This window comes from Channa argus, chromosome 3 (assembly GCF_033026475.1).
Source record: "Channa argus isolate prfri chromosome 3, Channa argus male v1.0, whole genome shotgun sequence".
In the NCBI taxonomy this organism is placed as follows: Eukaryota; Metazoa; Chordata; class Actinopteri; order Anabantiformes; family Channidae; genus Channa; species Channa argus.
This window is the reverse complement of record NC_090199.1, coordinates 17,622,296-17,636,375: the sequence shown is the minus strand read 5'-3', so window position 1 is coordinate 17,636,375 and position 14,080 is coordinate 17,622,296. Positions and strand designations below refer to the sequence as shown.

The following is a 14,080-nucleotide window of genomic DNA, read 5'->3' as shown; positions in this document are numbered from 1 at the left end:
CAGACAACACAGGATGGTGGTGTGCAAAATGATGCTGGTGGTGAGGAAGATAAGGAGGACTAAGGCAGAGCAGAGGACGAAGTGGTGGAAGTTGAAAAAGGAAGAATGTCGTTTAGTTTTCAGGGAGGAGCTGAGACAGACTCTGGGTGGTTTGGAGGTGCTTCCAGATGACTGGACTACTACAGCTAATTTGATCAGGGAGACAGGTAGGAGGGTACTCGGTGTGTCATCTGGAAAGAGGAAAGCGGACAAGGAGACTTGGTGGTGGAACGAGGCAGTTCAGGAGTGTATACAGAGAAAGAGGTTAGCTAAGAAGAAGTGGGACACTGAGAGGACTGAAGAGAGTAGACAGGAGTACAGGGAGATACAGCGTAAGGTGAAGATAGAGGTGGCAAAGGCCAAACAAAGAGCATATGAGGACTTGTATGCTAGGTTGGACACTAAAGAGGGAGAGGTGGATTTGTACAGGTTGGCCAGACAAAGAGATAGAGATGGAAAGGATGTGCAGCAGGTTAGGGTGATTAAAGATAAGGATGGAAATGTATTGACAGGTGCCAGTAGTGTGATGGGAAGATGGAAGGAGTACTTTGAAGAGTTGATGAACGAGGAAAATGAAAGGGAACGAAGAGTAGAAGAGGTGACTGTTGTGAAGCAGGAAGTAGCAAAGATTAGTAAGAGTGAAGTGAGGAGGACATTGAAGAGGATGAAGAGTGGAAAGGCAGTTGGTCCTGATGACATACCTGTGGAGGTATGGAAGTGTCTAGGAGAGGTGGCAGTAGAGTTTTTGACTAGTTTGTTTAACAAGATCTTGGAGAGTGAGAGGATGCCAGAGGACTGGAGGAAAAGTGTACTGGTACCAATTTTTAAGAACAAGGGAGATGCGCAGAGCTGTGGCAACTACAGAGGAATAAAGCTGATGAGTCACACAATGAAGTTGTGGGAAAGAGTAGTGGAAGCTCGGCTAAGGGCAGAGGTGAACATTTGTGAGCAGCAATATGGTTTCATGCCTAGAAAGAGTACAACAGATGCAGTATTTGCTTTGAGGACGCTGATGGAGAAGTACAGAGAGGGTCATAGGGAGTTGCATTGTGTCTTCGTAGATTTAGAAAAAGCGTATGACAGGGTGCCGAGAGAGGAGCTGTGGTATTGTATGAGGACGTCTGGAGTGGCAGAGAAGTATGTTAGAGTGGTGCAGGACATGTATGAGAGCTGTAAGACAGTGGTGAGGTGTGCTGTAGGTGTGACAGAGGAGTTCAAGGTGGAGGTGGGTCTGCATCAAGGATCGGCTTTGAGCCCCTTCTTGTTTGCTCTGGTGATGGACAGACTGACAGATGAGGTTAGACAAGAATCTCCCTGGACTATGATGTTTGCAGATGACATTGTTATTTGTAGTGAGAGCAGGGAGCAGGTGGAGGAAAATCTAGAGAAGTGGAGGTCTGCTCTGGAAAACAGAGGAATGAAGCTTAGCCGCAGCAAGACAGAATACATGTGTGTGAATGAGAGGGACCCAGGTGGAATGGTGAGGTTACAGGGAGCAGAGGTGAAGAAGGTGCAGGACTTTAAGTATTTAGGGTCAACGGTTCAGAGCAACGGTGAGTGTGGAAAAGAGGTGAAGAGGCGAGTGCAGGCAGGTTGGAACGGGTGGAGAAAAGTGTCAGGTGTGTTGTGTGATAAAAGAGTATCAGCGAGAATGAAAGGAAAGGTGTTCAAGACGGTGGTGAGACCAGCAATGTTGTTCGGCTTAGAGACTGTTGCACTGAAGAAAAGACAGGAGGCAGAGCTGGAGGTTGCAGAGCTTAAGATGTTGAGGTTCTCTTTGGGAGTGACGAGGATGGACAGGATCAGGAATGAGTACATCAGAGGGACAGCTCATGTTAGATGTTTTGGAGATAAAGTCAGAGAGGCCAGATTGAGGTGGTTTGGACATGTTCAGAGGAGAAACTGTGAATATATCGGTAGAAGGATGCTGAGGTTGGAGCTGCCAGGCAGGAGGTCTAGAAGAAGACCAAAGAGGAGATTTATGGATGTAGTGATGGAGGACATGAAGTTAGTTGGTGTGAGTGAAGAGGATGCAGAGGACAGAGTTAGATGGAGGCACATGATTCGCTGTGGCGACCCCTGAAAGGGAGCAGCCGAAAGGAAAAGAAGAAGATTATATTCTATTTTCTAAATTCTAATATTCATTAGAATTTAGAATATTTGCTGTATGCTGAAACATGCAAGAGGCATCTAAGTAATTTCAGTTGATTAGGGACTGAGAAACGTTACACTGAATATTACATTGGGTTGAATTTTATGTGCAGTGGTGAGTGTGTGCATGTGTAGTAGATCCTGCCAGTATCAAGTACGACAATAATTACATGTTATTGCGCAACGTAGATTTATCGTAAATATAATTTGCATGCAGATTGGTTGTATTAGCCACTCTTAGTCTCATCGTGATCATTTTTGTAAATTATAACTTTTATATATTTAGATAACTTTTTGTAACCTTTAGTCTATATCGTGTGCTTTTATACTACATATATGTAAGTTTAAGGGTATATCTAAGTTTCTGCAAGGTGGCAAGTACTAGCATGCCAACAATGGCAGTGTCGTCTGACAACTTCTGCATGTCACAGTGGGGTGAATTGTACATGAAATCCGAAGTGTAGATGGTGAACAGAAAAGGGGAAAGCACCGTCCCCCTCGGTGGCCACATCCAACACACAGTCGAACAGTCTCATGTACTGTGGTCTGTCAGTGAGGTAGATGATGGTCCATGCAGCCAGATGTTTGTCCTCTCTGCTCAGCTCCTTCCTGTCCCCTGAGAAGAAAGCCCTCTTCTTCTCGTTCAGCAGGGCCTTAAGCTCAGGGCTCACACAGGGCTGTTTTCATTCTTTCCAGGTATCTTCCAGGTATTCTTTACACTGAGAGCAGTAAATACATATGAGTGTGGAGATGCATGCATCTGGAGCTGACTGGCTCTGGCCTCACAGCACCACATCTCACATGTGGTTGCGCAAATGTTTTTCAATCAACGTCCCCTTGATGGAGACAAAGTTGCAAAAATAAAACAGTGTGTCTCTTACCTTGCCATCATGCATTGGAATCTCAGCTGGGATTTTTGAAAGTTACTTGTACTGTACTTAAGTAGTATTTACATTATAAGTCAGTTTCTTGGAGGGGTTTGTGTACTTCTGCCACAAGTGGTATTTTGTGGTATTTTGTGCAATATTACTTTAACTATACATATATACAAACACCAATGTCCAAATTATTTTGTTGCTTGGACTGGAGTTGTTTGAATCGTTTGGGTTTAATCACAGAAATCTTACTGCTATATCATTTAATGATATTTTGTACAAATATGTGTGTGTAACTTTGAGCTGACATGCTAGGAAATATCTTTCCTTCTTTGACTTTACAAATGTTCATGCACACTGTGATATCCATATTTTTATACATGCTTTCCACATTTACTTTGAAAGAATCTGGCTGGTCAACACATAACATTTAGCTCAAACCCATTGAGCACCTTTGTGATGACCCTAAATGGCAGTTGGTCAGGCCTTAGTACCGAGCATCACCATTCACCCTCACTCATTCTGAATGTTAGTTAATCCCTGTTACCAATTTGTAAAGCCTAAAAACCAGTAGAGTATTGGCTTTGTAACACTTACAGTAAGGTTTAGGAATGAGCTGTTCTCTATGCCTCTGTGCTTAGTGCACACACACTGATGAAGAGCCTATACAATAGATAGAGAAAATGACAAAATGTATACTAAACTACACCAACAATGCCACTGCTGCACCATCATCCTTGTTAGTATTAAAAAAAAACTTGGCTTACACTCTGTGCAACAAAGGCTATGTTATAGTTAGAAACATGGGTAGTAATTATTCATCAGACAGTATAAACTGCCAGTGTTAGCATATTTGAATTTTGCTAAAAAGATGCAAGACTCGTGAAAAAAGGACCAAATTGTAACAAGAACTGCTCTGTGCTGGCAGCATGAATGCAGAGACATTGCAAATGCGTTCAGACAGATTTTCCTGCTGCTCCTCCTGCCTTTCCTTCCTCACTATGGTGAATGATTATCTCCGAAACTGGAGATTTATGAAAAGGAAGCACAATCAAGGCAGCTTTTCTCGGAAGCCTAATGAATTTTTCATTATACGTCTTCAAAACTGCTACTCTCCATATCGTTGCACTTGCTTTCTTCATTGATTATTTTGACACGGGTTTCAACCCCGACTTCCTACTCTGCGGCCCTAAGTGCTCTTTAAATAGAGGTTGGGAGTTTAAAGTTAATCTGGTTTTAAGACTGAGACCTGCTTGTTTTGAGCTCTTTTCTTTTCACAGGGTGGCTCATTCTTGTTCCTGGACGTTGAATATAACTGGAAATTTGGTGCGTGCATCTGTGAATTTAAAGCTACATGTAAACTAGAGGTATCATGAGAGTCAAAGGCTTCAACTGGACCTCTCCACATGAGGAGATGTTTTGGTGCATATTTCCTGTACAAAATATTAAGACAAAGTTGCATTCTATACTTTAAAATACATATTTACACATGTATTAGGGGAATTGTATCTAAACAACGTGGAAAGGCCTCTTGTGACAAAGATTCACTGAAAGGCAGTAGTGCAGCAATTTGCTTCTAAAAGGGTTTTGAGCGAGGCTCCCCCTGACCAAAAATTTCTGCTTGAATAGTAAATTTATTAGCATTCTTATTTGATTACTACAACTACCTGTACAGAGAGAGGACTGAAATAAATAGACATAAATAAAGTGTCAATGCACACACAAGAGATATGATGAACAACAACCTTAGCACAGATTATATTACTATTTAGCATTTGCTAAACAGCTAAATTAGGTAAAAAAATTGACTTTGGTCAGGCCTTATGAAAATAACAGCATTAAAATGAGGTGTGTAAACCTTCAGTCACTATGAGCACTACTGAAACAGACACTAAGCAACAGGAAGGCAAAAATAAATGTTTTTGTATAAAACTGTTTAATGTGCTTCAATATGTACATAGCAAATCTACAAAATATGCACACTTTTAAAATATCATTGATTTACCCCTTTACTCATAGCCCTTAATATATACAATCCCAATCTTTTTAATCAGTTTTAAAATAAGATACAGACATGTTAAGAGCTAAGATATCACCATGCAGACTGACCATACAATTTGCACAATATACCAATGTCACCAGTAAAAAAAATCAACAGTAAATTCATGTTAAAATATTAATCTGTATTTAATAACTATGGTAATTCTTGTGCGAAGCAGTTACCAATGTAACAGGTTACAGTACAATACAGTTTGAGACTTACAGCTTAGGGCTGGGGTCACTTTCTATCCCGATTAATTCAATTAACAATTTAAGTTGTTACAGGGACTAATATGAGAACATTTATATTTTCCCCAACTGCCTCCTGAACCGAGACAGGACTTAAGCCAGGATGAAGTCATGGCATGTGTGCTTTTCTACGTTTGATGATGAGACAAAACACAAACAAACAAATTATCCAGAATGGCTCAGCTGTTCCCACTGGTGAATGCGTTCATTAAAATAATCCCACTTTTCTTAATTCACCACATCACCAATGACTAAACTTTTGTCTCTTTTGAAGTTGAACTTTTTATCATTCAGTCATTGCAAATGACCAGGGGGGTCAAGGAAAAAAAGGTTGTCAGTTCGAATCACTTTAGAGATCATCATCAACACAAACACAAACCTTGTCGGGGGATGTGCTCGTTAACTGGTGCTTGTAGCAATGTTTTGGCATCGTTTTTAAAAGCTTAAAGTCTAAATGGCACTTCTGCTTCTTTTTTTATTTGTACACACAATGGTGCAATTGCTGCATTCCTTGCACAAACAAAAAAAAAACCAAAGTCAAGGACGCATGTTTGAGGTTCAAGTGGCGCTGAACATAAATTAATCCTTCTCTGGTAAATGCTAAAGGCAATACTGAATAATAAGCCACACATTCCTTCAAAGGTAAACTGCTGTAGTAAGATCTCTTCATACTGTAAAGCAAATGAGCTGTCCTGCTGTCTGTTTTCTCTGAACCTCTTACGCTAAAGAGCTGGATCTGATGGTGAGAGCACACCAACTAAGCCTACATTCTTTTATAACCTTATTCCTTTTTACTGATAAAAAGAATGCACGCCGATTTGAGAATCTTTAGGAATATTTTTGTCAGAAAACAGTTTATACTGCAGGGCTTTACTGCTGTCACCCCAAACAAGAGGAAACTGTGCAGAAATACTTTCGTCAAGCTGACATCTCCATCAGTAGGCACGGTTGGATTGAGAATGAAGAGGCAGAGGTTAAGCAATGTGAACAAGATTGTTCCTGCTTATTTCTGTTGTGGTAAATCTGAGGCTTCTCATTTTTTAACCCAGTGTTGTCAACAAAAAAAAACATTGGTGGATGCTCTTAAGACAAATATCCTCCCTTGTATGGAAAGAGCAAATGATGGTAAGGCTTAACCTAAAAGAATAGTTGTAGGTAGGTTGAAAAATATAAACTATATGACTTACAGAGTGGGCTGTTGCAAGTCAGGTATCCCTACATCAGAGCACTGTTTGTGGTTAGGGCAAAGGTGGCTGTTAGAGAGCTTTGGTCAGACCATGATGAAGCTCAGAAAATGAGGGGTAAGGTGATTCATCTAACCACTGGGACTAAACTAGACCAGTGGAGGAATAAAGAGGATACAGTCTCTTCGGTTCCACTAATAAGCAAGTCACGGTGGCGGGGGCAGTCTCACATCAAGTAAGCTATAAGCAAAAATATTCCAAAAAACAGCGCAAAGCACAAACAAGGTGTAGACACAGAAGAATATCCAAAAAAGGGACTGCTCCTGAAGCCGCTGCTCATAGTTCTGCAAGACCACGACACCCAGTGTCAGACCAACCACCACTCCTCCTAGGTGAGCTACAAAGCTGGGATTGGGGCATGGAGGAAAGGCTGGAGGGTAGAACCTCAACCACACTGCCCGTCCAAACTCTACACTCACTGTGAACAGAAAAGAGAGAGAAAACTTTAGCATGATGTAAGCATGTATGTAGTTCCTGACAACTCACTCTAAATGTAACTAACTAATGTAATAAAAGTGTCTTCAATAAGGCAGAACAGATACATTTGCCTTTTCTAAATTGTACTGAAGACCAAAGATGATGTTTGTTCAATTTAGACATATATTTAGACAATTTAGAAATAATGGCCATTTTATAATCCATGCAACTGTTCATTGATGATATTTAGTCTATTTCCACTAGTGACAAGCTAGCTATTAATAGTCCTCAACTCTTTATCCTTTTGAAAATCTGGAATTCCTGTCTAACATGCAGACATTATGATCCAATTTTTAATACTCTATTACAGTAAAGCATAAAAAAATTCAGCTTTCAACTGTCTCCCTACTTTGGTGTCATTATACAGTGTGTTATGTGGAATCCCACAATGCCATATAATGCCATTTGAAACTATGTAGTAGCCATGTGAAACCTTTTAGTGGGATCTCAGAATTAGACGTGGTGAAGCTATGCTGCCAGAAAGTTTTAGATTTTTGCGTATGGAGCCAAAACAGCCTATGCTATGTAGCCAAAATATGCAGGTAATGTGGGTATTCAGGAAATAATGCACTTCAATCTGGATGCGTTAAGCGTCTGTATACAGGCAGAAAATGAGTAATCAGATTCCTCCTCTACCCCAGACTTATTTTGAAAGCCCTGCTCAGACATTTGAACTGTAATGGCAAAAAATTAGTTATTAATTATAAAATAATTAATTATGAATATAATTCTTTATACTAATTATATTTTATTATAAGGATATCTGAGGGTTTTAAAACACAGAGTCAAACAAACAATGTTTGAGTCTGTTGAGTTGTTTGTTCTTTGCATGACACTTGGCATGTCATCCTAATCTTGTCATGATCTGGCCATTCAAACTCACTTCCCTTGTCATCACCGTTCACAACTGTGTACACCTGTTCTCCTGCCTATTTAGACCCAGCTCTCCCCACAGTGCCCTGCCAGATTCTCGTCTTTTCCCCCTGGATGGTCCAAGTTTCATGTTTAGTGAATTAGTTTGTGTATTGTGTTTTTCTGAATTTACTGCCTGTCGGCTCTACTTAAGTTTAGTGAAATTATTATTCCTTGCTAGTTCAAAATAAAATTCACTATGCTCTAATACCCCTCACTGCGTCTACTCTTGGGTCCGTTTTTTTTTTTTAAATTTCTCTGTCCTTTCGGCTTATCCCGTGAGTTCAGGGTCGCCACAACAGATCATTCCACATGTTGATTTGGCAGTTTTTTTACGCTAGATAGAGGAAATGCCCTTCCTACCACTGACCCTGTGGTCCGCAGATGACTACCTTTACCAACTGAGCTAGGGTACACAAATCCTTAAGGATGAAGTGAAAGGGGAGTGTTTTATCCAGACTTACTGCACACAAGAGCCATGGCCATCCGGAACAGCTTAAACTGACACTTCATTCCTGACCAATTCTGCAAAAAGAGAGAAGGAGAAGATGGACAAATATTAAGAAAACGTCTGATAAAACATACCAAACTGTGCTAAAAGGTCAAGTCTTCCTTCAGCACTCCCATCTGCTAATGTGACATAAGATCTCACCCTCTGTCTCAATTCACATCAATTTTAAAAGCCCTAGAGACACTCTGACTTACAATTTTTTCTTGCTGTATTAGATAATATTATTTCAGGTATGAGGCCAATCCCCTCCATCATGATGCCAGTAATGTTGTGGAGGATCTACATAAACAATACTTTTTAGGCATAATAGTGATATAGCTTGAGTCCATAGAAAGCAGGCATAGATGTTAAAAGACAATGCAGTGCAGTGGGATGAGATTTCTTTACATGCTACCACATAAACATGCACACTTTCACACACTTTTCTGACCTTTGAGGGAAAGGAAAAAACTTGACTGTGATGATGAGGAATGCATGGCATCTGTAGATAGAAAAGCACCTGCTGGGCCCCCAAAGAGGTTGCTTTGATGTAATGGCAATGTGATAATCAACTACAAACACATGCACACAAACATTAAAAAACTTACCATTACTACATTAGCTAAATGTGCTGAGACCAGGGCATACACTCCCCCAGACGACCCAACCACTGGAGCCATCATATCAGTGACAGACACTGTCAGAGACCCTATAATGAGATAAGCCATGGATCAGTGAACCAGCTTTGGTAAAGTTAGCTTTGGTAAAGTACATTATGGAATTATCTGCAACAGCAAATAGCAGTAAGGAGATGTTTGGCAAGATTAAATTTTAGTTCTTTGAGAAAAAAGGGGAAATGACAATTCATCATCAACGGCAACTGCGTTAACTCCAGAACAGCTATTCTATAAACTTCGTAGTGAGAGTGTTTTCTCAATTAGATTAGATTTTCTCAGCCTGTCAGTTGACTATATGTGGGATAAATAGATATCATTTGTGCTAATTATACTGAACCTAGTTTGTTTATTTGAAATGTGTGTCATGCTGCGGTCTTAAGTATAAGCATTCAGTATTCAGGCTGGAAGTTTGAAAGTTTTCCATTACAGCTTTACACTCTAATGACTAATTTGAACAGTTTTTATACAAGCAGTGAACATTTGTGCACTGACAGCATCTATTTTGTATAGCAGAAAGGCAGCTTTGCTACTTGCAATTTAATGCTGGTGTTTTTTAAATAGGTATTCATTATTATACAGTACCAGCACATACTGTGATTTCTTTATAAAACAAATGCATTCACACAAACTCAGCAGTTGCTGACAGTGAATTGGTCTATTTAATACCTCGGTACCAATTCATCGCATGTACATACGATCCAATCAAGAGCTTACAAGTTTGAATGTGGGGACATTCAGAAAAAGAGAGTCGCCACAGGAAATGTGTTTTAACTGTAGTCTTTGTGCAAGATATAGATTTAAATAAACGAAGATAAAGATGTGCTTATTTATAGAATTAAATTACCAAAACATAAACCATCTGCTTTTCGGTCTTCTTTTGGCCTTTCTCTCCTTTCACTCCACCTTATTTTAAACATAAATGCATTTATTTGTGTCTAATTTACATATACAGTGGGAAGCTGATAGTTTGTAAACCCTTCATAAATTTTCATACTTCTGCGTACATACAATATGACCTATGTGTGTTTAGATTTTCTTTGAAACAGGATTATTAAGACACAATGTCTTAAGAACAGTCAAGCCAAAGACAGGTGTAGTTGGTCCCTGAATCTTTGGTCAAACAACATAACACTGGTCTAAGTCATATTTACTTTCCAAATCCTTGCAATTCTGGGAAAAGGAGACATCTATACCCTATGTTAGATAAACAAAATGAATGTAGAGTCAATAAAACAATCAGTGGATCCTAATTAACCCTTTTACCAAATTAGATTTTAGATAAACATAAAACTTGAGTCATCAAATAGCCAAAAAATAAAAAGTAGCTGAGCTTAGCCTATGCCACACTGAGTCACCCTTATAACTTTGCATATTCATCCATTCATGTGGTTTGGATGATGTTCAGATAAAATTTATCTTATTTGGTGACTTTAGTCACTCTTTGCCTGTCTCTTTCTTAGCTCCCTGTCGGTCTTTTCTCTCCCTCTCTCGCACACACGCACACACACACACAAACATTAGGGTATTTTACATTATAGGCATATTGTATACAGTATTATAGCCAACAGAAAGGGCTCATTTTATCAGTATATTTGAAGCGATTTACTTTTTTGTTGGATGGTTGGTTTGTTTGTTTTTAACTATACAGTATTACTTTGCATTAAGTAAAAAGGAAATATAATAACCAAAAAGGATAAGAGCTTCAAAATTATATATAGCCTATGGTATGATGCCTACTGTATGTAGAAAACATAGATAAGACAGTTGGGTGATTAAACAGATTTTTATACGCTGACCAGTTTGCCTATTTACCTGAGGACTTTTTAATATAACACACACCACTTCATGTTGTTAATTCCAGCAGCCTACATCCCCCAAAAAACTTTATGTTTGATAAGCTATCAAATTAGCTAAAAATATTCAAAATTCCTATGGATAACCCTAAGTGAGTTTCAAATCAGAGCTTCTCTGGGTTGAAACCCTGTATTTTCAAAGGAGTATGTGTCTGAAAGTGAAATGAAAGAATTTTCAAAATCTGACTGACATTTAGCACCAAAAGGCAGTTTCCTTTATTCCCTGATGTGCAGTCTTCTCAGGTGTGTGAACCATAATGACAGCACAGCATGGTGTAATAACAGCATCTGACTCACCAGGTCATTAAACGCTGTAAAGTCATCTAAGCAGCCGGGTGATTACACACACACACACACAAACACACACACACAGATTAGAAATACACTTTTTGACAGAAACATTATGCAAAACAATTATAACTAATAGAGTTTTAAATGAATCTAAATTAAATTATAAACCAAGTTTTATAGTCTAATTGTGACCCTCAGTAATAAAACTGAGTCATAATATTTCTCCTCCATTAGAAACACCCTTTGAAGCACTTCCTTCCTCTTCAAACATACACAAACACAGGCATACAGACACTGAACCACCTGATTTAGGACACCCCCACCTCTATAGTTCCTGTGTTTAGGAAGTCTGTCTGGGCAGGGTGACCTCCATCCCTGTAATTACGTAGGTTTAATAACATTACTTTAGCTACGTTGCTGTATGTGCACACAAACACACACAGACAAGGACAAAGTCACGGTGCCTCAGGAGGCCCCAAGAGGGCTGTATTTTTTAGAGTCAGACGTGGCATCTCATTTATCTTAGTTTTTCTTCCAAACTGCAAAGGCAGAACCAGGGACATGAGAGTAAATAATAATGCACATCAGTACTCATAATGAAAAACAAAATCAACAGTTTGGCTGCATGTTGAGCTGAGGGATGGGTCAAAATCTTTGGACTTCTGCAGACACCTACATTGAAATTATGAGTGAAAATTTAAGACCCCTTGGAAATTAAAACCTAATCCTCCTTTAAATTAAGATGGCTACGAGACAGACCAGCCTGTTTACATTATCACAACACAGAGTTCTTTTTTTGCATGATGTGATGAATTTTCCATTCCTATTTTAATCTTACATTAATCCCAAAAACCAACATGTTATTACCCCAGCCCTAAATAGCACGTCATAGGTTGATATTTATTTGGAATTTGTCAAAAAATGACAACTCCAGATTGTGTAAAGAAGTACAATAAGATGTTTCAGACAACAACATACAGAATGTGTTTTCTACTTGTTCCCATGTTGTTGTACACATGTTCTTGTCTGTTGCTCCATGTCTGAAACTGTGCAGAAGGTTTTATTGGATGTACTTGTCTGCTTTCCATCAGAGATTACTTATGTTTATATGCAACTATGTGTTGGCCATAGATGGTCATCAACTAGTCAATACTTGACCTATAAACTCTGCCTTGACCGTTGTGTGTGCCAGCTGAGCCCCTCTTTGTTCATTCTTGCTTATTGTAGTTCTTCATACAATCTGGCAGTGTCATTGTGTAGCAAATTCAAAATAACAGTGGATGTACTGTTTTAACAATTTACATCATCTACCACTTGTCAAAAATGCTAAAACATTACTCCAAACTGTAACTTAAAATTTACCCATATATAGAAAATGTAAAATTTTAAGCTACTATATGTATTGTATACCATATGTAATTTGGAGGTCACTAAAGATGGTGATATTTAGAGGATTGCTTCTTTAAGCAAATATTTTTGTCAATGATACCTTAAATGTAGGTATTAATAACTTGTAATAAAGATATGTACTAAAACAGGATATTTACAGCTGCATAATAATTAACCATCAACAGTTAAAATAATAAGAGAATTGTTTGCACAGCTAACTGGAAATCAAGTCAATATTTTTTAACTTATATCATCAGAAAACCCAGATGGGGGCCTGGTGACTCAGTGGTAGAGCATTGGGGTGGATGCAAAAGGCCCTTAGGGTTTGAATCCCATCCCACAGGTGTGGTGCCGCCCAGCCACCAAGGGCCACCTTTGTGCCGGTCCTGAGCCCTGATAAAACAGGAGGGTTGTGGCAGGAAGGGCAGCCGGTGTAAAAACTCATGCCAAATCAACTTGTGCAACACATTCCCTGACCCCTGAAGGAACTATAGCCTATGAAGCAATGCTGCATATACCACATATATAATACTAAATGTGGGATATGTTCATTTATTACATATATCCACTTGTTGCTAAATGATGAGATAATTTTGACTTGCTAGTTTTGTTCTATACTTGTGCTACTATACTCTATATAAATTCACAGTCAGAAACAACACAAGATAGTGCCTTCCGCTGGTGGTCGATATCTAATTAAAACAGCTTCTGTGTGTGTGTGTGTGTGTGTGTGTGTGTGTGTGTGTGTGTGTGTGTGTGTGTGTGTGTGTGTGTGTGTGTGTGTGAGACAGTTGGTCTGTATCTGTACATAAGTGGGTGTGATTTATGGTGTGCTTCCTCCTAATTTCAGTGCAATGTTCATGGTGCAGACCACCACAGCTAGTATCCCCAGGGTGTCACTGACCTCTGCCGCACATAGGCGCACACACACATGAACACACACAAACACGCACACACAGATGGATACTCAGAGATAAAGTCATAGCCACATAATTTTCATGAATATTAAACAAGACAGGACTAGCTATAATTCACATCTAGAATTCCCTCTGCACTTTTCCCGCTGCAACCCGTGTACAGTACTTTTTCTGTACTGCATTTATAGAATCAAAAAAATTTAAACTCAACATTTTAAAAAGTCCTCCATATTATGGACAAAACTGTCACACCTGGACACCAAAAAAATCTCCAATGTTTGGTTTGGGAGAATCAAACCAATACCAGGGTACATGACTTTATTGTTTTCTTTAATGGTTAAACCACACAAAGCAGAGCTTCAGTCTCTCTCCCTTTCTCACACTCACAAAGATACACAGAAATGCAGACTCACTGCCTGAGCTGAAGAGGTTTGAAATTGCACTAGTGCCTCCGGTTGACAGGGAAGTTGGAAGAG

General features: G+C 39.2%; 1 protein-coding gene across 4 annotated transcripts in view; it reads right to left on the bottom strand.

Moving 5' to 3' along the window:
* Positions 1-4,978: 4,978 nt before the first annotated feature.
* rhbdl3 (rhomboid, veinlet-like 3 (Drosophila)) overlaps positions 4,979-14,080 on the bottom strand; it is a 47,377-nt gene continuing 38,275 nt past the window's right edge. For 2 of the 4 annotated variants that reach the window (XM_067497394.1, XM_067497395.1), the window contains 4 exons: positions 9,086-9,186; positions 8,929-8,979; positions 8,452-8,512; positions 4,979-7,016 (listed from right to left, as the gene is read on the bottom strand). In XM_067497394.1, the coding sequence (XP_067353495.1) occupies positions 6,745-7,016; positions 8,452-8,512; positions 8,929-8,979; positions 9,086-9,186 (485 nt within the window). In that variant the 3' untranslated portion in view covers positions 4,979-6,744. Of the gene's footprint in view, positions 7,017-8,451; positions 8,513-8,536; positions 8,778-8,928; positions 8,980-9,085; positions 9,187-14,080 lie in introns of those variants that run through there. The other 2 variants (XM_067497396.1, XM_067497397.1) reach the window with 2 other exon arrangements.